The 25,578-nt window shown below is 31.9% G+C and overlaps 4 protein-coding genes across 5 annotated transcripts; all 4 read right to left on the reverse strand.

The window, feature by feature from the left end:
- Positions 1 to 4,404: 4,404 nt before the first annotated feature.
- On the reverse strand, positions 4,405 to 5,507 carry LOC119604898 (aquaporin AQPcic-like). Its single transcript, XM_037957799.1, has 2 exons — positions 4,824 to 5,507; positions 4,405 to 4,616 (listed from the first exon to the last, which is right to left on the reverse strand). The coding sequence occupies exons 1-2, from the start codon at positions 5,340 to 5,342 to the stop codon at positions 4,425 to 4,427; spliced, it is 711 nt and encodes a 236-aa protein (XP_037813727.1). The 5' UTR covers positions 5,343 to 5,507; the 3' UTR covers positions 4,405 to 4,424.
- Positions 5,508 to 8,074: 2,567 nt separating this feature from the next.
- LOC119604899 (aquaporin AQPAe.a-like) lies at positions 8,075 to 8,903 on the reverse strand. Its single transcript, XM_037957800.1, has 2 exons — positions 8,385 to 8,903; positions 8,075 to 8,266 (listed from the first exon to the last, which is right to left on the reverse strand). The coding sequence occupies exons 1-2, from the start codon at positions 8,901 to 8,903 to the stop codon at positions 8,075 to 8,077; spliced, it is 711 nt and encodes a 236-aa protein (XP_037813728.1).
- Positions 8,904 to 14,281: 5,378 nt separating this feature from the next.
- On the reverse strand, positions 14,282 to 16,257 carry LOC119604900 (aquaporin AQPAe.a-like). The gene is made up of 2 exons (XM_037957801.1): positions 15,540 to 16,257; positions 14,282 to 14,566 (listed from the first exon to the last, which is right to left on the reverse strand). The coding sequence occupies exons 1-2, from the start codon at positions 16,050 to 16,052 to the stop codon at positions 14,351 to 14,353; spliced, it is 729 nt and encodes a 242-aa protein (XP_037813729.1). The 5' UTR covers positions 16,053 to 16,257; the 3' UTR covers positions 14,282 to 14,350.
- A 3,006-nt stretch (positions 16,258 to 19,263) lies between these two features.
- On the reverse strand, positions 19,264 to 24,660 carry LOC119604901 (aquaporin AQPcic-like). 2 transcript variants are annotated; one of them, XM_037957802.1, is made up of 2 exons: positions 24,050 to 24,660; positions 19,264 to 19,450 (listed from the first exon to the last, which is right to left on the reverse strand). In XM_037957802.1, exons 1-2 carry the CDS (start codon positions 24,578 to 24,580, stop codon positions 19,286 to 19,288), a joined length of 696 nt encoding a protein of 231 aa, XP_037813730.1. In that variant the 5' UTR covers positions 24,581 to 24,660; the 3' UTR covers positions 19,264 to 19,285. The 2 variants fall into 2 exon arrangements, with proteins under 2 accessions (XP_037813730.1, XP_037813731.1); XM_037957803.1 differs by lacking the exon at positions 24,050 to 24,660 and adding an exon at positions 20,973 to 21,595.
- Between the last annotated feature and the right edge of the window lie 918 nt (positions 24,661 to 25,578).

Raw genomic sequence — 25,578 nt, forward strand, 5'->3', positions numbered from 1 at the left:
TAGTCATAGTCTAGTCTATAGTCTAGTCTATAGTCTAGTCTATAGTCTAGCCTATAGTCTAGTCTATAGTCTAGTCTATAGTCTAGTCTATAGTCTAGTCTATAGTCTAGTCTATATTCCAGATTCAGTATTTTTGGATATAACACTTTATATGGGGTCTTACAAATCTTTAATACTATTATAGTTTTTCTTAAAAATGGATTTGTAATCCAGTAAAATCTGAATATATATTAGTTCTTAAACCGATAACTGGCAAACCTTTTAACGAAAATCAGTTACTATTAATATTATTTATCATTAAGTAGTATCACTTTCTATGTACTTTAAATAGTAATAAACAATATGTCGATAAAAAAACGCCTACTTCTTTCCTCCTGTCATCCAAAAGATAGAAAATATTTATATTTCGTTTTTAAAACATGCAAAAACAAACAGGAAACGGATATAAAAACATGTAAGCATTACTAATCACAGCATGTGGTTTGAATATCTAATTTTTAAATCGAAAACAAATAATTCAATTCTTATATCAAACCCAAAAATAACAACAACTAATACATTTAAAAGTCAAAAGTCAGCAATTACTTAAAATGCAACTAAATATTTGAAACTATCAAATGAATGAATCTTCTGCAAACCTACAAATATTTGTATGTAATGACGGACAAACAGACAGGACAAACTAAAATGCTGAGACGACACTCACACGTTTAAATGGGAACAAGTATGAACTTTAAATGTTTCAACTGACAACTAAAGCAACAACAGAATTTCTTTAATTTAAGGGGTGTAGAAGGAGGGGAGTTGAAATACAATAAAAGCAAGGACTAAGGACAGAGTAAGAGTATTTATGTTTTAGATGACACTATTTTGTAAACTAAAATGTCTACAAGCACAATCTTGCTTGTATTAAATATGCTGCCAAAAAAGGCAAAAAGCCATAAATCACATGAACTAGAAAAGGAACCAAAAAAAGAAAACTTAACAGGACTAAATAATAATAATAATAATAAGAAAATAAATAAAAAGGATGTTAAATTGTATACAAATGATTTGACATGGTTGGTAATGCGACATTGTACAAGTGGTAACCAGAATCCCAATGTATTCACTGGAATTGAATTTTACTTTTCCTTTTAGTTAGAATACAGTCTATAGTTATTTAGTCAAGCAAATTTATTCGTATAAAATGAAATTAAGAAAAAGGTCCTTTTGTTCAATTTTGAATGAGTGGGAGTGAGCGAAATTCGTTGTTATGCTTTTGTTAGGAATTTTCTTTTAAGATAACTTACTTAAAAATGTTTCTGATAATGTATTAGAATTATTTAAATTATTTTAAAGTTATGAGATCATTTCAGTTTCATATTTGTTTAAGATACAAGCACAAAAGTGGAGATTTCTTTATAAACATATGTTACTACGTCATTATAGAAGAAAATGTTTGTTGGTTTGTTGGGTCCGATCTTCAGAAATTTATTTCCCTAGACGTTATTCCTAAGAATTTTCCAACCAGTGTTCGAGAGGGATATTACATATATCCGGACTAATTTCACCCAAGATATCTGAATCGAATTTCTGCAAAAGTGCTCCAAAGTTCTACCGTCCTCTCTACATACTCTACATTCGTCTGAATCCGCACGTCCAATTTTGAAAAGCTGCGCCCGTAATCCTGTGTGTTCAATCAGAATACGTACCATCGCACTAATCTCAGACTTGCTCATTTTGGGGAGACTTTGACGTGCTACTGTCCCACCGTTTCTTATTGCAAGATGCCTTATGGGATTTCCTCACCCATATTTTAAACTCAGCCCTTGTTGCGTCGAATAATTTTGAACTGATTCCTACGGGTATTTTCTCTTATATTCCGCCTGATCATAACATTTTAACTGGGATCAGTGTTTCAAAATTCCTGAAATATTCTGGGCATGTCCAGTGATTGTGTATAGACTTCCAATGTTTCCAGTATACATTGAAGACATATTCCATAATTGATTTTGATCAGTTCGCCTTAAGTTATAGTCCGTTCGTTCTCGTCTATATATCTGTATGGGTGAAATATATAGCTATGTGTTGAATATTTAGCAGCGTTTCAAGAGCTTTAGCTGACATAGTGCTCATGGCTCCACTTATACCCAAGCAGCATGTACGCTGAACTCCCTGTAGTAGTTTTATATTACACCTTTTGTCCAAAGAACTGCACTAGATTATTGAAGCAAAAGTTAGAATTGGTCTATTTACAAGATTTCAGACTTTCGTCTGCTCGGTTAGGTTCCTTTGGGAGACCCAAAGATAGGTCTAAGTCTTTGCTCTGTTTGGGTCCTTTGGGGGATATTAATCGTGGTTACCCAAAGTAGAGAGGAAAAATCCATCCTGTGATGTACCGTGAAATACCCGTTTCTTGATAGTTATATAGTACATATCGGAGCTTATCCATCAGTTCCTTAGCTTGTAGTTGATGCTTAAAAATGGTCTATAGATTGGATAAGAGTATCAGTGTGCACGTTATTAAAGGCACCTTCGATGTCAATGAATACCGCCAGTGTATGCAGTTTGCTATCGAAGGTTTCACCTATGTATATAGTGGACAACTTCATTTAACGCGGTGTCCACAAATTGTTCTTTTACATAAGCTTGCTGCTTTTATTTGAGGTCTTTGTCAGGAATACAGCTTTTAACCATACTATCGACTCTCCGTTCCAAGGTTTCACGTTGTAGAAAGAGTGTAATGCTTTTCGGTCGATAGGACTTAGGTATTGCATAACTAGGTTTTCCGGGTTTTAGTATAAATATAACCCTTGCATCATGCCATTTAATTGGGATATATGCGAATCTTAAGTATGCAGTGAAAATCTTTGACAGATTTACGGACTCCAATCCCGCCCGAATTTGCAAAAGTGCCGGGAAAATACCATCCGGTCCTGCAGCTTTTAAGGTACAAATCTATTGATTACCTCCTTAACAACGCCGGTTGTAAGAACTATCTCTGTGTTCGCTCCCCCTTCCCCAAATACCGGTTCTTTTATCTTTGGAAGGATGTGTGGTATGTGTAAGTTCACTAGAAGGTTGCACGAGAATCCTGTTATTTTGTTAGTATTTTCGAAATCCAATAATACTTTAAATATTCCAATTGCAAGAATGCCATGAAAATACCATCCGGACCTGCAGACTTCTATGGCCCAAAAATATTGATTGCCTCTTTGACCATGTTGAACATTACAACAATTTCTCCTTCTTGCCGCTTCAGTTATTGCATGGTACCTGTTATATATGGTAGAAAATCAGAATCCATTAGGTGTAGCATGGTTTTTTCATATATCCAATCTCCTGCCCGAGTCCTTAACAATTGATACTATTTGGGCATGAGTTTTGGATAAGAATTTCTCGATGGAAATTGTCCTTTTGGTCATGTTAAATCTCCCTATTAGGTGGAAAATAATAATCCATCAGGAGTTTTATGGTCTCTTCCATATTTGTCAATCTCCTGTCCATGACCTTAACCATTGATTCAGGTTGAACATGGACTTTGGATAGAATTATTTTTCTTCGATATTTAATTCACGCTATCAACCTATTTACAGAAAAGTTTCCAGGAATTCCGTTTGGTTTTTCGATTTTTTTTTAATACTCTTCAAGATTACCACAATACTTGTTCCAGATTTGACAATATCTGAAAACAAGTGATATGAAAATTCTGTAGGTTGAGACAGCAAAAGTTTGTATATTGCTGCTACGTCTGATCATCACCACGATCAGAAATAAAAAGGAACGAAAATGTTGTTTCCATTTCTTATAAGGTATCAATAGAAAGGGCTGTCAAGGCTAAACTTGTCAATTTGAAATTTTTGCACAGTTGCATTTGCGGAAATTCAATAAGAACGTCGCGTTGCCAACTAGTGTTTGCCGGTTTTTATTTAAACCCGAAATATGTAACTCCAATCTTACATGGTAAAATAATCGAGGTATCTAAAAATATTGTAACTTCAATTCAGCAAATTATTAAAATTTGTCACTTTTCATTACTTAGTACAAGCAATACCCAGTGTGCTTCGCTACCATAAAAATAATATAAATAATAAACGCTTTACGATTTTTTCCTATTTCTTTTTTCTAGTCGTCAATATATTACATTTTCTCAGATATGGGTGAACTATAGCATGTCCACCCATTTTGTCAACAAACGTTCATAGTTGTTGATGATGGAAATTGTGTTTTCACATTCAATCGCGGAGTGATTTCGAACAATGATTTCCGACTAATGTCGGCAGAAAAGAAAGATATAAATTTGGAAAACCATTGGCTTCTAAAGAAGGGCTTACTATACAACATAGTCCATCAAAAATCAATAGGCAAAATTTTACGATTTTACCATTTTTTTGTTAATGGAATAATTAAAAGATCTTCGAATTAAATAATAAAATCTATTTTTATTCTGAATCAATAGACATGCGAAAATCTGTACGAGGATTTGTCCTGAAACAATATTTGTAAATTAAACTAGAAATTACAGACGATGACAGTGGCGCAACCCAATAGATCCATTGATAATCAAAATTCAGTAGCCATAGAGCAGGACCAAAAGATCGCACTGGATTCATGCTTCCACCACTAAGATTAACCTACAATAAAAATAAACAGATACTGATCAGTAATCAATAGATGCTAATTTAGCTCAAGTTATCGAACTTTTTACACTTTTTGGTTAGACAAAGGCATTTTTAAAAATTCCATGTTATCCACGGACAGATAGACAGACAGTCAGACAGACATACATGTATGATGATTATATATGTACATATTTTAAAATTTATTAACTTTAAACTCACCGCCGAAAATATCAGACATCCCACTGTTAAACCCAAACGTACTGGCAATGAATCTTGATGTTTAACATTCCGAGAATCCCAAACGGCACAGCAGACAACAACCAACATGCTTGTCACTATAAATTCCACTACAAAAACTTGCAACTGTGTAATGTTTCCATTGGGCAATGTCATGCAAAATTTGTCATGCATGGGAGAAGAAACTGCCACTAAAAGACCAAAACCCGCAATGGCACCAAAAAACTGACCAATAAAATAGACCAGCAACATGTGGAACTTTATCACATCATTTGTAAAGGCGGCCACTGTGACAACAGGATTGACATGGGCACCCGATATATGACCAAAACACTGGACCACTATCATAACAACCAAAGCCATATTGAGACTTATTTGAAAATTTGTATTTGTAAATTGTACCGCCTCCCAGTGACCCATGCAACCGGCAAACATCATAAAAGCGGTGCCAATAAATTCCGAAAATAAACACTGTATCAAATGTTTATACACTGGAGGCATTGTGAGATAACTTTTTTATTAACTGTTTAAAGAATTTAAATATTTTTTTTTTTTTAATTTGCACTCAAAATTCACGACCATTCACACTAAATTGCAATTAAAGACTTGTCGTTTGTTTTCTGTCTGCCTTATAAAAGTTCTACATATTAACTTTTTTTTTAAACGTTGTCGTACTACCACAATTAACTAAATAATTTAATTTTAATGTGCAAACAATAAATAAACATTTTAATATGGGAATGCTACCTCAGCGGCAAATACCCATTGGCATTGTTGTTTATCTTGCATTTAGCGATAAGTAATTTATTAATAAATTATTTATTTTTACGGCTTTTTGCTGTTATCGCTCAAGCATGATCTAGATATCAGTATTTCGTGTTCTAAATAAAATGCTGCTAATTTTAAATATTTAGGGAAGTAATTTCGCATTGTTTTTATTGTTATAATTAATATTTTTAATCAGTTTAACCATTTAATACAATAAATCGTAATCAAAGTGCAGTTGTCCGAATTGGATTTTCAATAAGATCTGGAAACTTTACTCGGGAGATTGTATACGTTTAACAGACAACGGAAAAACTATTCATTCATTTTTACGTCAATTAAACGTGACTTTATGCCAATTTTGCATTATTTAGAATGACTTAATATCAACACAATATATTGCTTAACCAATCTATACCTGCGCCAAATACTGGAAGTATTTAAACAGTATGACTGATATTTTGTTACAGCGATACTGAACAGGGTCCATAGCCGGCATTACATAGGACCTTTTGCGGATCATCTACCCCCATAATTTTAGCAAGGGAGTAGTTTTAGGATTACTTCGATTTAATGCATAGATGAATTACAAGGTCCTCATCTAAGACATCACAATGTTAAATGTAATACGTTTTTTCCATATACCTGGACCTGTCCCAGTCCTGAGAAATTAGTATGCTATTTGAGATCAGAACAGATATGGATTCATTTAAGACAAATGAAGATTGAAAAGATATTACCAGAATAAATAGGATCCAAAGATATTTACCAACTACTGCTGGAGTACTAAAATGAACCAATATACTTAGTTGTGCCGATTTTTAGAGAGACACTAATATATTTAACGTATATAGTTATGAGATGCAGAACACTTGTATTTCCGTTTTAAAATATTAAGAATACTTATGTCTGTTGGAATTATTTCCCCTAGTAAACCACTTGAGTTTTATATTGACAATCAATTGTATTAACTTACGAGTGGTATTATCTAGTCTATTATCGTGTTCTTTCAAAATCTCTTAGTCAATACACTTCAATTTGTTGCAATTTTTTTACATTCACTCTCGTTAATAAAGAAATAAATTAAATATTAAGAAATAATCAACAATATATATTTCTGCAACAAATGTTAAAAAACCAGAGCAAATATAAATATTTCCATAAATAATATACTTAAATAGAAATTATTTATTTTATTGGGGAAATAACTTGACATTTTTTATCAGTCATTTTAGAATATCGTACACATTCGACCTACATATCAGATGATCTTTTGTTGCTGATAAGACGATTTTATAAAAAACCATTTATAATTATTGTAAGAAAATAAACTATTTATTACTTCTGAAAAAGTTTGTTTAAAAATTGATTTAAGCTTGAACTCTTTACGTTAATAGAAAATAAATTAGTAACTAGAATAAAAATTAGATATGATAGGATGATGCAATTAAAAACACTGGAGACTAGACAGCAAAGTGTAATTGAGGATGAAATATGGAAGAGACCATGATTAATAGGCACGTTGGGCCGAAGGAGGGCGGAAGGTGGGCCCGAGCTAGCGACAGGCTACCTAGAGCAATAAAGAGAGAGGAGCGAGGAATATTGTTAAGAGACAATTAGGAGCGAGAGCGAGCGAGCGAGGGCGAGGAGCCGAAAGAGCGATGAGGAAGAGCTATCTACAGATCTATCTATCTACTATCTATCTGATATCTATCTATCTATCTATCTATCATCTAGTATCTATCTATCTATCTATAACTTCTATCTATCTATCTATCTATCTATATCTATCTATCTATCTATCTATCTATCTATCTATCTATATCTATCTATCTATATCTATCTATCTATCTATCTATCTATCTATCTATCTATCTATCTATATCTATCTATCTATCTATCTATCTATCTATCTATCTATCTATCTATCTATCTATCTATCTATCTATCTATCTATCTATCTATATCTATCTATCTATCTATATCTATCTATCTATCTATCTATCTATCTATCTATCTATCTATCTATCTATCTATCTATATCTATCTATCTATCTATCTATCTATCTATCTATCTATCTATCTATCTATCTATCTATCTATCTATCTATCTATCTATCTATCATCTATCTATATCTATCTATCTATCTTAAACTTAAGTAGACGAGTTGCCATTCCAATATATAAACCAATTATGAACATAGTAAAAGTAGAAAATTCGATTCGATTTTGTTTTAATTATAGAACTTTATCTACAGATTTATTACTTATTTTACAACATATAAACTTATTTATTAAAAGTTATAATAAAATATTCGTAAAAAGTAACATTAAACATTTATTCGATTATTCGACAAAAATTTTCGAATCATTCTGTATGCAAATTTAAACAATCATTATCAAAATTTTATTCCAACGACAACCCTAATGTATACAAATAATTTGGTTTCTTAATCTTAACACTTATTTTATTGCGAATCAATAGACATGCGAAAATCTGTACGCGGATTAGATTTAAAACAATATTTATAAATTAAACTAGAAATTACAGATGATGACAGAGGTGCTGCCAAGTAGATCCATTGATAATCAAAATTCAGCAACAATAAAGCGGGTCCAAAAGATCGCACTGGATTCATGCTTCCACCACTTATGTTAATCTGAAAATATCCGTTTAAAAGGATAAACAGAAACTGATTATAAAATTTTGATTAATTTGGAATAAGTACCATACTAATGTGTGTCAATTTTAAAATTATTAAAACCAAAAGCACTTACCGCTGAAAATGTCAGACATCCCACAGTTAAACCCAAACGTACTGGCAATGAATCTTGATTTTTAACATTCCGAGAATCCCAAACGGCACAGCAGACATCAACCAACATACTTGTCACTATAAATTCCACCGCAAAAACTTGGAACTGAGTGAAGTTTCCATTGGGCAAAGTCAGGCAAAACTTGTCTGGCATAGGAGAAGAAACGGCTACAACAAGACCAAAACCTGCAATGGCACCAAAAAACTGACCAATAAAATAGACCATCAGCATGTGGAATTTTATCACATCATTTATAAAGGCAGCCACTGTGACAGCAGGATTGACATGGGCACCCGATATATGACCAAAACACTGGACCACTATCATAACAACCAAAGCCATATTGAGACTAATTTGAAAATGTGTATTTGTAAACTGTACCGCCTCCCAGTGACCCATGCAACCGGCAAACATCATAAAAGCGGTGCCAATAAATTCCGAAAATAAACATTGAATTAAATGTTTATAAACTGGAGGCATTTTGGGATATTTTTTTCTGTTAACAATTTAAATATTTTTGATTTGCTCTCAAAATTCTCGACCATTCACAATAAATTGCAATTAAAGACTTGTCGTTTTCTGAATGTATTTTAAAAATTCCATTAACTTTATTAACGTTATCGTACTGCCAAATTTAACTAAATAATTTAATTTTAATGTACAAAATAAATATTTTTACGTGGGAATTATTTATCTAGCATTCAGCCTTAAGTAATTTGTTGTAACTGTTGATATCGTAGAAGAATGATCTACATATCAGTATTTCGTGTTTAAAATAAATTGCTGCTAATTTTAAATAGGGAAGGAAGTATGTAAGTTCGCGTTGTTTTTTTTTTTTTGAAATGGTTATTATGTATATTTAATCAGGTTAATCATTTAATTAGTTAGATTAAACAGGCCACCCAAAGTGTATTTTTCAAAATTGCTCCTCTGAATTTAAGACGTTATAACAGCGCTGAGACACTTAATTTGTTTCTTAAGGTCCAGAGGATTTTCCTACTCATCCAATGCATTGTGATGGGACTAGGAAATAGGTTATAGAAGGGAAGATATAGGGAGTAGTGTTTGTGAACATGCGATTGAAATTTGCCTACATAGCAAGTGGCAGGAAAGACCTCTGCTGGAACATTTTAGAAAACCAAGACACTTCTTCAAAACTAGTTATCGGATATTGGACGTTTCTTAACAAGATGTCAACCGATTCGGAACTGGAGATGTTCGGGGTATCGAGTCAATAGTGGCAATAATATATCGTATTAACTGGTTACATCTGTTTCTTGATTTGAGAATGAGGAACACCTGGTAGTCGGTGTTTTGTTTTTATCCTGCAGTGGTTACTATTCGCTTTTGCTCAGACCAGTCATCTTTGATTGCATATTCTCTATCAAGTCTGACTTAAGTACTCTTTGATTACCGTCGGTCACTGAGCATATTGAGACTTTCATCGATTACTGATAGCTAGGCAATGACGAGACGACGAACTATACGGAACTGAAGTTTATTAGGGTATCCGGTCAGTCATACATACCTAGTATATAATATAGCGTATAAACTGATTATATTTGATTCTCAACTTCAGAATGAGGAAACTTAGATGTTGGTGTTAGTACTATTCGTTTTTGCTCACATCATTCATCCTTCGACATTGGTAATTCGAAGGTTTAACCCTTTAATAGCGGAAATATTATTGGTGCTATGAACCAAGTGTATAGTGTCCTATTTAATCAGAAATCTCACACATGAGTAACTGAAAACTAACTACTAATTTGTCGAACGATTTCACAGCATCTCAGTGGAACCTGGACCTGTGATCTACAGCTTGGTAGTCATTGATTAAACAGTTGTTCTATTTCGTTACCAGAAATCGTATTTAAGTGAAAATATTTATATAGTTTAGCGTCATGTCGTAGCTTCCAAAGTAGTGATACATATGTGTACGAGGTCCACACATACAAATATTGTATTAGTCACCATTAAACTAATGGACAGATGCTAGAAGGTAAGGAATAGCTAATTGCTAGAGCACACCTTTAGGTCAGCAGGTTGGATACAAAATACATATTTCCCGCTTAAGTCATAAAGGCTATATCTGATGCAAACCTTTCCCCTTTCGAAAACACTTCAGTTTAATATTGAAAATCAATTGTATTAACTTATAAGTAGTATTATCTAGTCTATTAACGATTTTTTCAAAATCTCTGAGTCAATACACTTCAATTTGTTGCAATTTATTTACATTCACTATCGTTAATAAAGAAATAAATAAAATATTAGGAAATATGCACCAATATATACATTTACATTTTTTATCAGTCATTTTATAATATCGTACACATTCGACCCACATATCAGATGATCTTTTGCTGCTGGTAAGACGATTTTATAAAAACCATTAATATTGTAAGAAATAAATAAACGATTTATTACTTCTGCAACAGTTTGTTTAGAAATTTCTTTAAGTTTTAACTCTTACGTTTAATATTATATTAAATATGTTAGTAAATAGAATAAACATTAGATATGATACGATGAGTAATTAAACACTTGAGACCTAGACAGCAAATGTAATTGTGAATGAAATAATGTTAGGATGACCATGATTAATAAGTGGACACGTTTGGTCGCAAAACTCCACGGATCACATACAAATACTAGAGTCCAATAAGTTCTAACATAGATACGTCTTTATAATAATATCACAGTGGGACAAGTACTTTAAATACAATAATAGGAAGACTTGAAGCAAAGTTACCTATCTTCACTTTTTGTCCTTTCTGAAGTAAAACGTGTATCAGATTAATATTTGTATCTTTTATGGCACATATTAGAGTTCAAAAATCATAAGACGTTATCCATATATTCATAAATGTTTTATGGTTTATTTTACGAAGTTTATATTGAAAATGTGAGTAATAAACCAAAAATAAACTATTAATATATTGATCAAACAATGTCATTGTTGCCAATACTTTATTTTACACTTTATTCTTTAAATTTTCAAATTAGACAATAAATTCTATTTAGTTAATCAAAATATCTATTGTCAGTTGATATCATTTTAATCATCATTTTAGCTTTAATTTTAATAATATTTACTATTTTTGTTAAATTAACTGTTATCATAGTCTTTTACGATTTAATATTTTTTAATTTACTTATTTATTTCACAATAATTTTTAAAATTTTATTCCGTTTATTTTTCTTGATGACACATAACTAATATTTTGTCATCGATAACACTAATGGAAGGCAAATACAATTGTTGGCTTATTTTGGTTTGTTTACCGAGTTGCCACCTTATTGCCATTTAAATATCGATTTAAATATCAAATTAACTAACAAATCAAATCAAATTAAATTAAATTAAATTAACTAACTAACTACTAACTAACTAACTAACTAACTAACTAACTACTAACTAACTAACTAACTAACTAACTACTAACTAACTAACTAACTACTAACTAACTAACTAACTAACTAACTAACTAACTAACTAACTAACTAACTAACTAACTAACTACTAACTAACTAACTACTAACTAACTAACTAACTAACTAACTACTAACTAACTAACTAACTAACTAACTAACTAACTAACTAACTAACTAACTAACTAACTAACTAACTAACTAACTAACTAACTAACTAACTAACTAACTAACTAACTAACTAACTAACTAACTAACTAACTAACTAACTAACTAACTAACTAACTAACTAACTAACTAACTAACTAACTAACTAACTACTAACTAACTAACTAACTAACTAACTAACTAACTAACTAACTAACTAACTAACTAACTAACTAACTAACTAACTAACTAACTAACTAACTAACTAACTAACTAACTAACTAACTAACTAACTAACTAACTAACTAACTAACTAACTAACTAACTAACTAACTAACTAACTAACTAACTAACTAACTAACTAACTAACTAACTAACTACTAACTAACTAACTAACTAACTAACTAACTAACTAACTAACTAACTAACTAACTAACTAACTAACTAACTAACTAACTAACTAACTAACTAACTAACTAACTAACTAACTAACTACTAACTAACTAACTAACTAACTAACTAACTAACTAACTAACTAACTAACTAACTAACTAACTAACTAACTAACTAACTAACTAACTAACTAACTAACTAACTAACTAACTAACTAACTAACTAACTAACTAACTAACTAACTACTAACTAACTAACTAACTAACTAACTAACTAACTAACTAACTAACTACTAACTAACTAACTAACTAACTAACTAACTAACTAACTAACTAACTAACTAACTAACTAACTAACTAACTAACTAACTAACTAACTAACTAACTAACTAACTAACTACTACTAACTAACTAACTAACTAACTAACTAACTAACTAACTAACTAACTAACTAACTACTAACTAACTAACTAACTAACTAACTAACTAACTAACTAACTAACTAACTAACTAACTAACTAACTAACTAACTAACTAACTAACTAACTAACTAACTAACTAACTAACTAACTAACTAACTAACTAACTAACTAACTAACTAACTAACTAACTAACTAACTAACTAACTAACTAACTAACTAACTAACTACTAACTAACTACTAACTAACTAACTAACTAACTAACTAACTAACTAACTAACTAACTAACTAACTAACTAACTAACTAACTAACTAACTAACTAACTAACTAACTAACTAACTAACTAACTAACTAACTAACTAACTAACTAACTAACTAACTAACTACTAACTAACTAACTAACTACTAACTAACTAACTAACTAACTAACTAACTAACTAACTACTAACTAACTAACTAACTAACTAACTAACTAACTAACTACTAACTAACTAACTAACTAACTAACTAACTAACTAACTAACTAACTAACTAACTAACTAACTAACTAACTAACTAACTAACTACTAACTAACTAACTAACTACTAACTAACTAACTAACTAACTAACTAACTAACTAACTAACTAACTAACTAACTAACTAACTAACTAACTAACTAACTAACTAACTAACTAACTAACTAACTAACTAACTAACTAACTAACTAACTACACTAACTAACTAACTAACTAACTAACTAACTAACTAACTAACTAACTAACTAACTAACTAACCAAAATTTAAACTACCGCCTTCAGAATATTACTTTAACGCTCGTAACTGGCTTAGTAACAGCAGTATAGTGACGAAATTCGATACAAACAAGTTTTATAAGAACACCATTTTATAAAGATCGACTCATAATTGACCCTACCCCCTATAAGGTCCCGTTCAGAAAATTTATTTAACAGTATAAAGTTTGCTTCAGAAGGTGACTTTAAAGCTCATAACTGGTTTATTAATAGCAGTATTGTGGTGAAATTCAAGTATAAAAGAACAAAAATAAGGTCAAAAAATGGTGTTATGACTCACAACTGCCTAATAAGTTATACAAGTATTGTGACGAAATTGAACTCAAAAGGTTTGTATAGGCTCCAAAATATTACTACCAAATTTTGTGAGGATTAGTCCATAATTAACCCTATTCACTTTATTTTACGGCACATAATTCGATGATGGGTACATATGTATAATATAATACACTTATTTCTTTTAATATTATTTCATTGAAATATTTACTACCACATTTGTTTTAATAAATAAAAAAACAACAATTAATATACATATGTATTCAAATTTATAAAATTTGTCGTCGCTTATTATTTAATTTTAATTATAAGTAAAATATTTAACAAAAAATAAAACTTAACTTAATTAACCAAATTACAAATAATCTTTTATGCTTATTTTTTCAATTTAGTAAGAAATAATTTCAGATAACTAAAATATAATTTTTTTTCGTATTTTCTTTTTCAATTTTTTTTTTTTTTCGATTTAAACTTGAACCTTATTTTGGTCTTCTTCAACAGTGTTGTTGGATTTAATCTCTTTTGGTTCGGGAGTTTTAAAGAAGTATTTATAAATAATACTGGTGATGAGGGCGGATGATAAGGGAGATACCCAATACAGCCATTGGTAGTCGAAATTGGACATCAAGAGAGCAGGGGCAAAGGAGCGAGCAGGATTCAAACTACCGCCACTTAAGCGACTCTGAAAGTTATGAAAGAAAATGCATAATTTAGTTTAATGAAATTGTGAAATTTATTGTAAATAAATAAACAAGGTCCTCTAGAAACAAGTCAAATATCTTATCTGGTTTATGTCTGGATTGAAACTAATGTTTACATCTAATCTTTTTTGGTTAATCTATTCTGAAAAGGGATAATCGAGCGATTAACAAGAGCCACTTAAGTTTTATGAAACTACTTGTTAAGATTTTCATTGTATCAACAATTAGTGCTTAGAATCGTGAACATGTGCAAATACTTAACGTGAATGTTTGGAGCTTGAAGATGTCTGATTTACGACCCCATTGTATAATTTCGTGATGTGTTTTCAAAATTTACCCCGATAATTCGGAAGATATAGCCTGAGAATACCACCCTATACTTATTTTATATACATCCTATACTTATTGGTAGATTAGATACTATGGTCCCTGAGAGTCTTATCCGGTTCATCAAAAAAAATCATTAGATTTGTAAATAACACATCTAGTAGGCAGTCTAGGTCATGAAAGAGGTTTGTACCAAGTAATCTCAGTAGCCAGGGGAATATAAATATCATTTTACGAACGATTCACTAAATGACATATCCTGGAACTCAGAGAGTGAGAATACATTTGACAGAAGTGCAATACAGTGTACATAAATGTCAACGCTTTGAGATTTAGTTCTAGTAACTATATCGATTACCTAAATTACAGTCTGAAAAATAGTGCTTTCAATAGGTATTCTGATGGAGGCCAAGCAAGAACTCCTAACACTTTTACCGTTAGTATAGAGATCGCTTCTTTCCGAAGAATAGAGTTGGGAAAAGAGTCCTCTCTTAAATCGAAAGATCCTACAGCGACTATATAATCCATCAACTAACTTAAATTTGGTCTATGCTGTTAAACATTTATAGCTCAACAACGCGATTAATGATCCCAGAAAACCTGTTTATAATGAATTAAAAAACTTACCGCTGAGAATACCAATGAACCCAAAGTAAAACCAACACGTATGGGTAATGCATCATGTCGGCCAGCATTACTGGAATCCCAAATTGAGCACACAACCACAGTCAACATACTCGATATAACAAATTCCACCACAAACACCTGTAACGTCGTGAGTTCCGGATTGGGTAAAGTTAAACAGAAATTATCGGGCATAGGTGGTGAAACAGCCTTTAAAATGCCAAAACCTGCTGTAGCACCCAAAACTTGACCCAAAACATAGACCACTAGCATGGGGAAATTTATGACACCATTAATAAAGGCCGCCACGGTAACAGTAGGATTGACATGACCACCCGATACATGACCGAAACATTGAACAACTATCATCACAATGAGAGCTATATTAATGCTGATTTGGAAATTTGTATTGGGAAATATCGTCGATTCCCAGGCTCCCATACAGCCGGCGAACATTAAAAATCCCGTAGCAATAAATTCCGAAAAGAATAGTTTAATTAAAAGTCTTAACGACATTTTTGGGGGCTTGTTATTTTGTTTTTTTTTCACACTATTAATTAAAATTGTTTTCAGATTTTATTTCCGATTTAAGAGCTCTCCAACTCACGACGTCTATTCACACCAGTTAACACTTCTCTACTCTACTTTTTGCGCTTCAATTAATATAATTTTATTAAATATTTTTTGGGAATTCAAACACAAATAATAACTAATTTTGGTTAATATATTATATAGTGCTTCATAATTATTTTAATAATGGGAAGGTAACCTAAACAACAAAGTTTTGATATTTTTATTATACCGAAGTTAGGGCGAAGTGTTTGAGCTGTGAACGCACCAACTGCATTTGACATGAGTAGAACCTCAGTGCTCAGTGCCCTCTCTTTAAAAAAAGAAGACCCTACATTTTGCACCAACTATCGCCTACAAAGTACTATCCAGTATATTTTGTGAACGTCTTTATGGTAAGGCGACGACTGTTGTTCGAATATACTGAAGAAATTGACATCATTGACCGCAACATACGAGCGGAATCTTTTCAAAACTTGAAAAGTGGATTCTTTGCAAAACTTGAAAAATAGTCAAAGAACTTGGACCTAAAGGTAAACGAAGACAATACGAAGTATCTAAATGTGAAAGCTTATACATCACAAGATTTGTGCTTGTAAAAGACGTCTATAGAGGTGACAATAACTTCTAGTCACTAACCTTAGAATACTTTCCCCCACAACTGATCAAATCAGTTCAGTATTTGAAAGCGCCTGTATTAAATATGGAGTACCTAGTGATTATTCTAGTAGTGGCATTATCTAAATCATTATCACTTCTTTAAAAATCACTGTACAAACTAATGCTCAAATGCGATCGCTTACTACTCGCACATACCAGTTTAAAACATAAAGCAAGAAACCCAATTCTAGCCAAGTTATTTAAAATATTCTATACAAAAGATAGTATCTAAAATTGTCGCAACTAAAACTCAATGAATTCTCTAGCACGAACTATATATGACGCAAAAACATATTTATTTATTTTGAAAGAAAAACGCCCTCAAAAAAAAAAAATAACGATAAAATATTATAAGCTTTAAAATAAGTAAGTACTTCAATATGTCATATTAACAATCAAGATTAACTTTAAATACGTTAAATAGTTAATCAATAATAATAGAGTTAAGACAAGTATATGGGTATTAACGCCTTAAAGTGACGATTGCAAAAACAATTGCTTATGATCAAAAGCAGAATATAGTTCAGAGAAATTAGTTCAAAAATGTCGGCGTGTGACTGATTAGGACGTAATAACTAAATAAAATAATTATTATGATATTATTAGATTCGGAAATACATATATAACAAGTGAGAGTCTTATATTCGGCTGAGCCGAATCATATACCCATCATCAAACCGTATGCCGTAAACGGAATGCTTCCTATAAACATCATATGGACCGACCTTTAATAAATTTGGTAGAGAGATTTTAACTCGTATAAAACATATGTATGTGTGTAGATTTTCATGGCTTTTTTCGTATTTCTAAGCCAGTAATGAGCTTTAAAGTTATTTTCTGAAGGGGAGCTTATATGAGGGTCAATCATATGCAGAATCTCACAAAAGTTAGTAGAGAGGTTCTGGCCCGTAAGAAACTTTCTTATGTCGAATTTCATCTCTATATTCGTACTTTTAAGGCAGTAATGAGCGTTAAATTAATTATCTGAAGGGGATCTTATAGGGGGGGGGGGGGTGTAAGGTCAATTATGGACCGATCCACATAAACTTTGATTAAGTGATTTTGGTTCACAAGGAACTTACTTAGAGAACTTACCGATTCACATACAACTTAGTAAAGAAGTTTTGGATCATAATGGACTAACTTATGCCAAATTTCATTGCTATACTAATATTTTTAAGCCAGTAGTGAGTGTTAAAGTAATTTTTTGAAGGGGACCTTATATAGAGGGTATGGTCAACTATGGACCGATCCACATTAAACTTTGATAGAGAGATTTTGGCTCTATTGAAAACTATGTGTGTCGAATTTCTTTTATTCTTAAACCAGCAATGAGCGTTAAAGTAATTTTCGGAAGGGGGCCGATCTACATAAAATTTGATAGAGAGATTTCTACTCCATTTAAACTTATGTGTGTCAAATTTCATAGCTATACTCGTACTTTTAAATCAGATATGCCCGTTAAAGCTATTTTTCGGGGGTCCACTTGTATGGGGGCTATCCGAACTTGCAAGGAGGCTATCCAAACAAACCTTACCTATAGAGAATATTTGTGGAACATTTCAATCCTCTAGCTCATTCCGTTCGGACCCTATAGTGCTTCAACAGACAGACAGACGGACGGACGGACATGGCTAGATCGTCTTTGAATTTAATAAGGACCCAGAATTTAATAAGGACTCTCAGGAAATGGATTTATTGCTAATAACTCTCTCTAGAATATCACAAAATTTCGACTTTATATCTTACTAATATCAATAAAAATCATATTACCTGGATCCATCCTTTATTGACCATGACTCCCATATAAGATCCCACATAAAAAAACATAATTTATGAACCGATAACGACATCGGGACAATATTCAATAAATGTTAAAAATATTCAGCGAAATTGTTTTCTGGATCGGGCCATAATTGGTCATAGCTTGCATATAAGGCCCACCTCCGAAAATCACTTATTCTGAATGGGCCTATTATTAAGTTTCACCTCCTAAAATCACTTAAAGGCACATAATTCATCAAAAAATATCGTTGTCGGAAAACATGTTAACACAAATACATATGTTTTTTAAATATATAAATTAGTCATTGAAAATTGTTTTCCAAACGGCCCATAATTGGTTGTTGCTCCAATATAAAGTGATCTTTTGAAAACCCCTTAATCGCAAATAACTCATGAACTAATAATGATATCGTAGTCTTGTATGTCCGGTCAGAATACGTAGATAACACCGTATTTGCTCTCAGAGAAGAGATTTGCAATTTCCCATGGGGTCGCTTGGGTTTCTCTTGTGAAAGCTTTAAATTGCTTGTAACAGCTTTGCAGTTATCTTGTTAACTTCCTTAAGTTCCCTTACCTTAATGGCATGGGAATTAGCTCATTCTTTAACGATTGGCCTGGTACTTATATGATAAAGAGTAAATCGAGTGATATGTAACTTTATTTCCTTCTATAAAAACTTTAATTTTTAATAATTACTTTTATTAATTAATTATTTTTTGCTTAAATTTTTATAATCATTCTTGTACATCACGCCAAAATACCAGCTTATACAAATATGAACTGACAACAGCAGCACCTAAAGGACCAATCCAATAAACTCCCTGATATTTGTAATTGTTATTCCATAAAGCAGGGGCCAAAGAACGAGCCGGATTCATGCTAGCACCCGTAAAGTTGCCCTGTAAAAAAAAATATAATAAATCAATAAATTACTTGTTTTTAATTATTTTAACTTTTATAATTTATTTCTAGATAGAACATAGCAGTTCCACATATAGTCAATGCATCCGAATATGACAACGATTTTCAATTACGACTTGGCTCTAATTCGTCTTTTCTCTCTAATATACTTGTTGTAAACGAGAGTGAAGACAGTTGTCACTTTAGTGTCCCTTCTGTACGCGAGAGAGGAGTAATCTAGAGAGTAGACTCTTAAAAATCTTTAAGCGAAAAGGTTCTTTGCCATGTATTGACATCTTTAGACTAGCTTTCTGACTGTCTTTTTGTAATCTATGAAGTGACGGCTGACTTCCTCCTAGTACAAGCACGTGTTAGTCACCGGGGTAGTCGGGTGCCTAGGAGTAATAATAAGTGGTGGATGTCTGGAAGGAATTATAGGCTACTTTTTATTTCGAAATTGCAAATAGGCGAGATGCCACGCCTAAATATATATATTAAAATTAGAATATCTCAGAAACTCCAACAACTAGAGTCCTTAAATTTTATATGGGCAATTTTGACATCCCTGTCATCATTTGGGGAGAAAATAAAGGGACTGTCTAAGACACCTTCTATATAAAGAAAATATCAAAGCAGTATCTCATAGAAAATATAACAGTTAGAATGCTAACGGAGCCAGACACCTTAGTATCATTATGAATATATAAGTCAAAAATGGCGAACTAAAAATCGGGGGCGTGGCACCTTCCTCAGGAATTAAATACAAAAACTCGTATATCTGGGAAACCAATAGAGATAGAATTCTCAAATTTGGCACGGGCAACATTAAACTCCATATGAACAATTTGGGTGGAAATGGCCGGACTATCAATTGAGGGCGTGACACCTCCCATATGAATTATAGACAAATGTTTATATATCGGGGGAACTGTTTAAGCTAGAATCCTCAAATTTTGCACGGACAATTTTGACATGCATGTAAACATTCGGGTAACAAATTGGCGGTTTAGCAATAGGGGGCGTGTCCCCTCCCATCTGGGAAACGCTTAAAGCTAGAATACTCAATACATATGAACTAGAATACTCAATACATATGGACAAAATGAGCGGACTGGTAATAGGGTGCGTATCACCCTAATATTCCGGGCAGATATTTTTATATAAACTAGGACCTTTATGGTCTCGATTGTTGTTGTGGCAACAGTTCGACTGCTTTTCTAGTGGAAAAACCTTTCAGTTGTTACAGCTGTTGCAGAATATACATACATATATGTATGTATACATTTTAATTTCGATGTGTCACAAACACACTTTAATAAACGTTTTAGAAACTTCCCGATTTTGTTTCGCTATCATTGTTATTTCCAAATCAATATACAGTTGTTTATATTGATAATTGGGATGACTAAGAAAGTATTTCATAAGTATTTGCTTTTACGTACTTAATTTATCACTGATTTTCACTTTTAGTATGAAAGTAAAATTATATATCACATTCAAATAAATAGCAATTTTACTTACAGCAGTACAAGCCAAACAAATAATGGCAAAGCCGAATTTTATTGGTATAGTTTTACCATATTCGGCATTCCTGGGATCCCAAAAACTGCAGGCAAAGAATACCAAAGTAGCGGTGATAATAAATTCAATAGCAACAGCCTGCATATAACCCAATTCAGGATGTGGCAATGTTAGGCAGAAACCATCGTCGTTTGGTCCAGTGGGCAAAAAAGAGCTTGGAATCAAAAACATTAGAAGGGCATAACCCGTAAAGCAACCCAACAATTGAGCACAAAAATAGCCCACAGACAAAAGAGGACTGATTAGATTCATAATATAAGCGGCCAATGTAATGGCTGGACTTAAATGAGCACCCGATACACAACCCAAACTCTGGACAATAAGCATAACGGTAAAACCCATATTAAAGGCAATTTTAAATAAACTGTATTCATTGCCGGCACAACCCAAACAGCCTAAGAATACTAGAATGGTAGTACCCACAAATTCTGCCAATAGACGTGATACTATATCGTTAGTTAACGATTTCATAATTATTAGATCTTGTAATTTTTGTTTTTAATTTAGCAGAATATACTTTTAACTCTATGTTTAAATTCACACTAAAATTATTTTTTAGAATTTTATAAGATTTAGCTAAATGTGAAAATTTAGTTTAAATATACCTGTGATTTATGTGGTCCATGAAAGTGATACGAAAAGTAAATAAGTAAGCAACAAACAGTTAGTTCGAAATTTATACACCCTTCAACTGTTATTAGTCGAACTACATATTGTGTAAAGAAAATCCTGACTTGAGCAAACTAAATCATAACATAATAACCAAGGACGTATGATCATGTATGAACATTTATAAATATTACTTAAACGAATCCAGTGATATGGCTGGAGTCGGTTAAGAAAAATCAAAATCTGAACGTTTTAACGTTACCAGCGCTATAATTTATTCGAAATAATTAAAGTTCATGATGTACAGTATCTAATAACAATGAATGAGATAATTCATATCTTCGAGATTTTCTTTCCCTTGTAGATTATTGCTTCTTATCTTTATCTTTACAATAGTAGGTTTTATGGATTATGATTACGTCTACTATTTAAAATACATTTAACCTCTTAATGGATGTGAGAGTAACTATACATATGAATATCATATATCTATAGAATGTTACCAAAACTTCTTTTAAAGTTCAGTTCGAGCTCACAAATTGGCCAAAATACCAAAAAATTCAATGCGTTAAACTGCAAACTTTGATAAACAAAATTGAATTGAAATTCAACAAATGTCACACCTACTGTTGTTGTAATCACGGTGAAGGAGAAATGCTAATGGAATGTGAAATTTTCCATTTAAGAAATGAGCAATATCGGTCAACATAGTAACCCATCGAATTATCTCTCTATCCCTGTAAGAAATTAATCACTTTTTTAAACAGAAAATGCTCGTTCCACAATTGAACTAGGTCCCACACAGATTTATATAATATCAATAATATGATGGACTTCCTTGATACATACTGTTTAGGTATAAGTTGGCCCATTAGCACTACGTCAACCTATGCTCTGTAATCGTTTCACTCCCTGGGGTAATCTTTTAATCATCATCAACTGGGTATGAGAATGGGACTAGAAGCTTCCTCAGAAGAAAGAAGTCTGAGAGTAGTTGATGGTTCATATTCTAAGTCTACACATAGGACCCTGTGTTAGTGAACGTCGGATTATAATACCTTCATAGATCACATTTTCTCTCATAAAGGATTGTCACGTTATTAGATTCAAAGTCACAAAATACACTTATGTTTTTTTATTTATATAGTTTCAATTATTTTAATATTATGGGACGCCATGCCCACTACTGTTGGTCTTCCCATTTCGGTCTTAAATAGTTCAATGGATAGTAATGTTACTTATATCTAGATTGTACTTCTTATAGTTTTCCATTTATACAAAATTCAAATTCTATTCTTTATGTGGGAGGTGTCACTTCCTTTTTTTCTTGGCTATAAGACAGTAATGTTATTCGCACAAAAATTGCCGCTATATTTACTTGACAAGGGACTTGCCACGCCCACTATTGTTGATCCGCCCACTTTTTGCAAAAATATATGTACAAATTTCAGAGTTTTCCTTACAAAACCCTAACTGTTATAATTTCTTAGAAAACAACCATCCGCCCACTTTAAATTTCACAATGCATTCCAGATATACAGAAAAGTTTCATATACAAACATGTAAGAATGTATAGTCGGGCATGATCGACAAATGATACCCTACACCAGTGATTAGTTTGTAAAAAATTATATGGGGCAAGGGTAAATATGGGCCTATCCTTATAAATGTTGGTAGAAGGATTTACGTTTACATTAAAGTTATTTATGAAGAATTTTATCGAATTTTATTTCTGAAGGGGACTTTGTATGGGGTTAGGGTCAAATGATTTCCAATCATTTCGAAAATTAGCTGCAGCATATAGAGTTATACAAAACTAAGTTGTGCCGATTTTTGTAGAGATACTAAGCATTTAACATATTTATGAGATCAAAAGCTCTATTCGTGGGGTACGGTTGTATGGGAGCTAGGTGAAATAACGGACCGATTTCAATTGTTTTCAATAGGGCCAGTAGAAAAATATGTGCTAAATTACATCAAATTTTCCTGAAAATTGCGATATGTAGCGTGCACAAAAAGTTTATCTGGACACACAGACGGATGGACATATCTTAATCGACTCAGAAAGTTATTTGGTATACTTAAGCTGATTGGTATGCTTAAGGGACCAATATTTTTGGGTGGTACAAACTCAGCTATATATACTATAGTGGTGTAGGGTATGTAAATTACATAAAATTGTTTTGGCCACAAACCGGCAGCTAGTTTAGGTAACGTTTAAAAGCTATATATTTGAACTCCATTTGCACTATTAAATGTCAATTGACTACTTAGCAAAAAATATTACCATATATATTTGATAAATTTCCGAATTTAACCTAAATTTTGGAATTTGTAGGTAAATTTTCAAAATTTCAAGTTTCAACTGTAAATACATTAAATATTAATAAATATATAGAATAACTTACCGCTGTTAATCCCAAACAAACGACGGCCAAACAAAATTTTAATGACAAAGTCTCACGATATTTTTCATTACGAGGATCCCAAATACTGCAGGCAAACAAAATCAACGTTGAAGTTATAATAAATTCTATAGCCACCGATTGAACAAAACTAAATTCCGAATGTGGTATTGTAACACAGAAACCGTTATTCTCACTATCCAGAGGTAGAAAAGATTTCGGTACTAAATACATTAAGAGAGCATAACCCGCATAACTGCCTAACAATTGGGCACACACGTAGGCCAAAGACAAACGCCAATTCATTATATCCATAATATAAGCACCCAATGTTATGACCGGATTTAGATGAGCACCCGATACACAACCAAAACATTGAATTATCAGCATAACGGCAAAACCGAAATTCAAAGCCATTTGAAAGAGACTATTATTATGGCCAGTACAGCCCATGCAACCCAAAAAGAGTAACATAGCGGTGGCGATAAATTCTCCCAATAAACAGGATATGGTATTAAAAGTTGAGGATTTCATTTTATATATTTTTTAAAAATTAAATTATGAACTTGAATTGAGAACTTAATCTAGCATTGTGTATGCTGCACGATCACTTACAGACTAAACTAAATAATTTCTGTTTTGTGGTTTAGAACTGGGTGTGATTTACATTGCACTAGAGATGGCATGGGTAGAATTTAGGATTACACTGCATTTGCAATTTTCATATAGATATTTAAAAATTAAGAAAATCTAAATTTCTTCTAAAGTAAAAATTTTCGAAAATTTCTCAATATCACATTTATGTATATTTTTATTCTAGTTTTAAAATAATTTCAAAATATCGGGAAGATCAGAGCATAAGAGCATTATCAAGTCGTATTCTCATTTATAATTTTCAAAAATTTCTACTAATCAAGTATATAACATGATAAACCTATAACACCCCTTTTTTATAGGCTCTATATAAAAACAATTCATATCACGTTTATTAGCTTCCAATACACATCTTACATTATTTCTATAATCTAATCTATGTACGTATTACATCTGTTCTAACAAACCTTAAAATGTAAATTTGCAAATGATTGTTTTATAAATAAAGCGAATGTCATCTAAACCAAAATATTAAAATTATAAATTGATAAGAAAATGCATTTTAAAGTATACAACATACTTATTAACATGATAGAAAATATTTATAGAATTTAAAAGAAAAAGTGTTTAAAAAAATTGTTTCCCACTGTGCACACGATCAATTTCTAGCACCTCAACATATATGAACTATTACTTCCAAGCAGCTAAATTAAAAACAGCCTAAAAGTATGCCTTATTCTCTCAATTTATTGAATAATGTTTGGTTTTCTTTAAGCACTTACACAGTGGAGTGAGTTGTTTCGATTAACTCTCATTATTTAAAATAAACTTTTCATACCCTACACCTACGCGAGAAGGGTATAAATATCGAAGGGCGTTACATGAACACCTATACCTCTTTTCCCCGGGATTGCAATCACACCAAGATGTGGTCTTTC

The sequence above is a fragment of the Lucilia sericata genome, unplaced genomic scaffold (genome assembly GCF_015586225.1).
Source record: "Lucilia sericata isolate MDLA Ls3-8-SP2 unplaced genomic scaffold, ASM1558622v1 Contig000441F_arrow, whole genome shotgun sequence".
NCBI classification, from domain to species: Eukaryota; Metazoa; Arthropoda; class Insecta; order Diptera; family Calliphoridae; genus Lucilia; species Lucilia sericata.

What these genes read in the sequence shown, in the direction of transcription:
- LOC119604901 (XM_037957802.1), bottom strand. Translation starts at nt 24,580, where the DNA reads ATGAAATCCTCAACTTTTAATACCATATCCTGTTTATTGGGAGAATTT. An exon ending in TTTGTTTGGGATTAACAGCG is followed by an intron (nt 19,451 to 24,049) that starts GTAAGTTATTCT and finishes TTTTTTTTACAG; the next exon opens with GGCAACTTTACGGGTGCTAG.
- LOC119604899 (XM_037957800.1), bottom strand. Translation starts at nt 8,903, where the DNA reads ATGCCTCCAGTTTATAAACATTTAATTCAATGTTTATTTTCGGAATTT. An exon ending in GATGTCTGACATTTTCAGCG is followed by an intron (nt 8,267 to 8,384) that starts GTAAGTGCTTTT and finishes GGATATTTTCAG; the next exon opens with ATTAACATAAGTGGTGGAAG.
- LOC119604900 (XM_037957801.1), bottom strand. Translation starts at nt 16,052, where the DNA reads ATGTCGTTAAGACTTTTAATTAAACTATTCTTTTCGGAATTTATTGCT. An exon ending in GTTCATTGGTATTCTCAGCG is followed by an intron (nt 14,567 to 15,539) that starts GTAAGTTTTTTA and finishes CATAACTTTCAG; the next exon opens with AGTCGCTTAAGTGGCGGTAG.
- LOC119604898 (XM_037957799.1), bottom strand. Translation starts at nt 5,342, where the DNA reads ATGCCTCCAGTGTATAAACATTTGATACAGTGTTTATTTTCGGAATTT. An exon ending in GATGTCTGATATTTTCGGCG is followed by an intron (nt 4,617 to 4,823) that starts GTGAGTTTAAAG and finishes TTTTTATTGTAG; the next exon opens with GTTAATCTTAGTGGTGGAAG.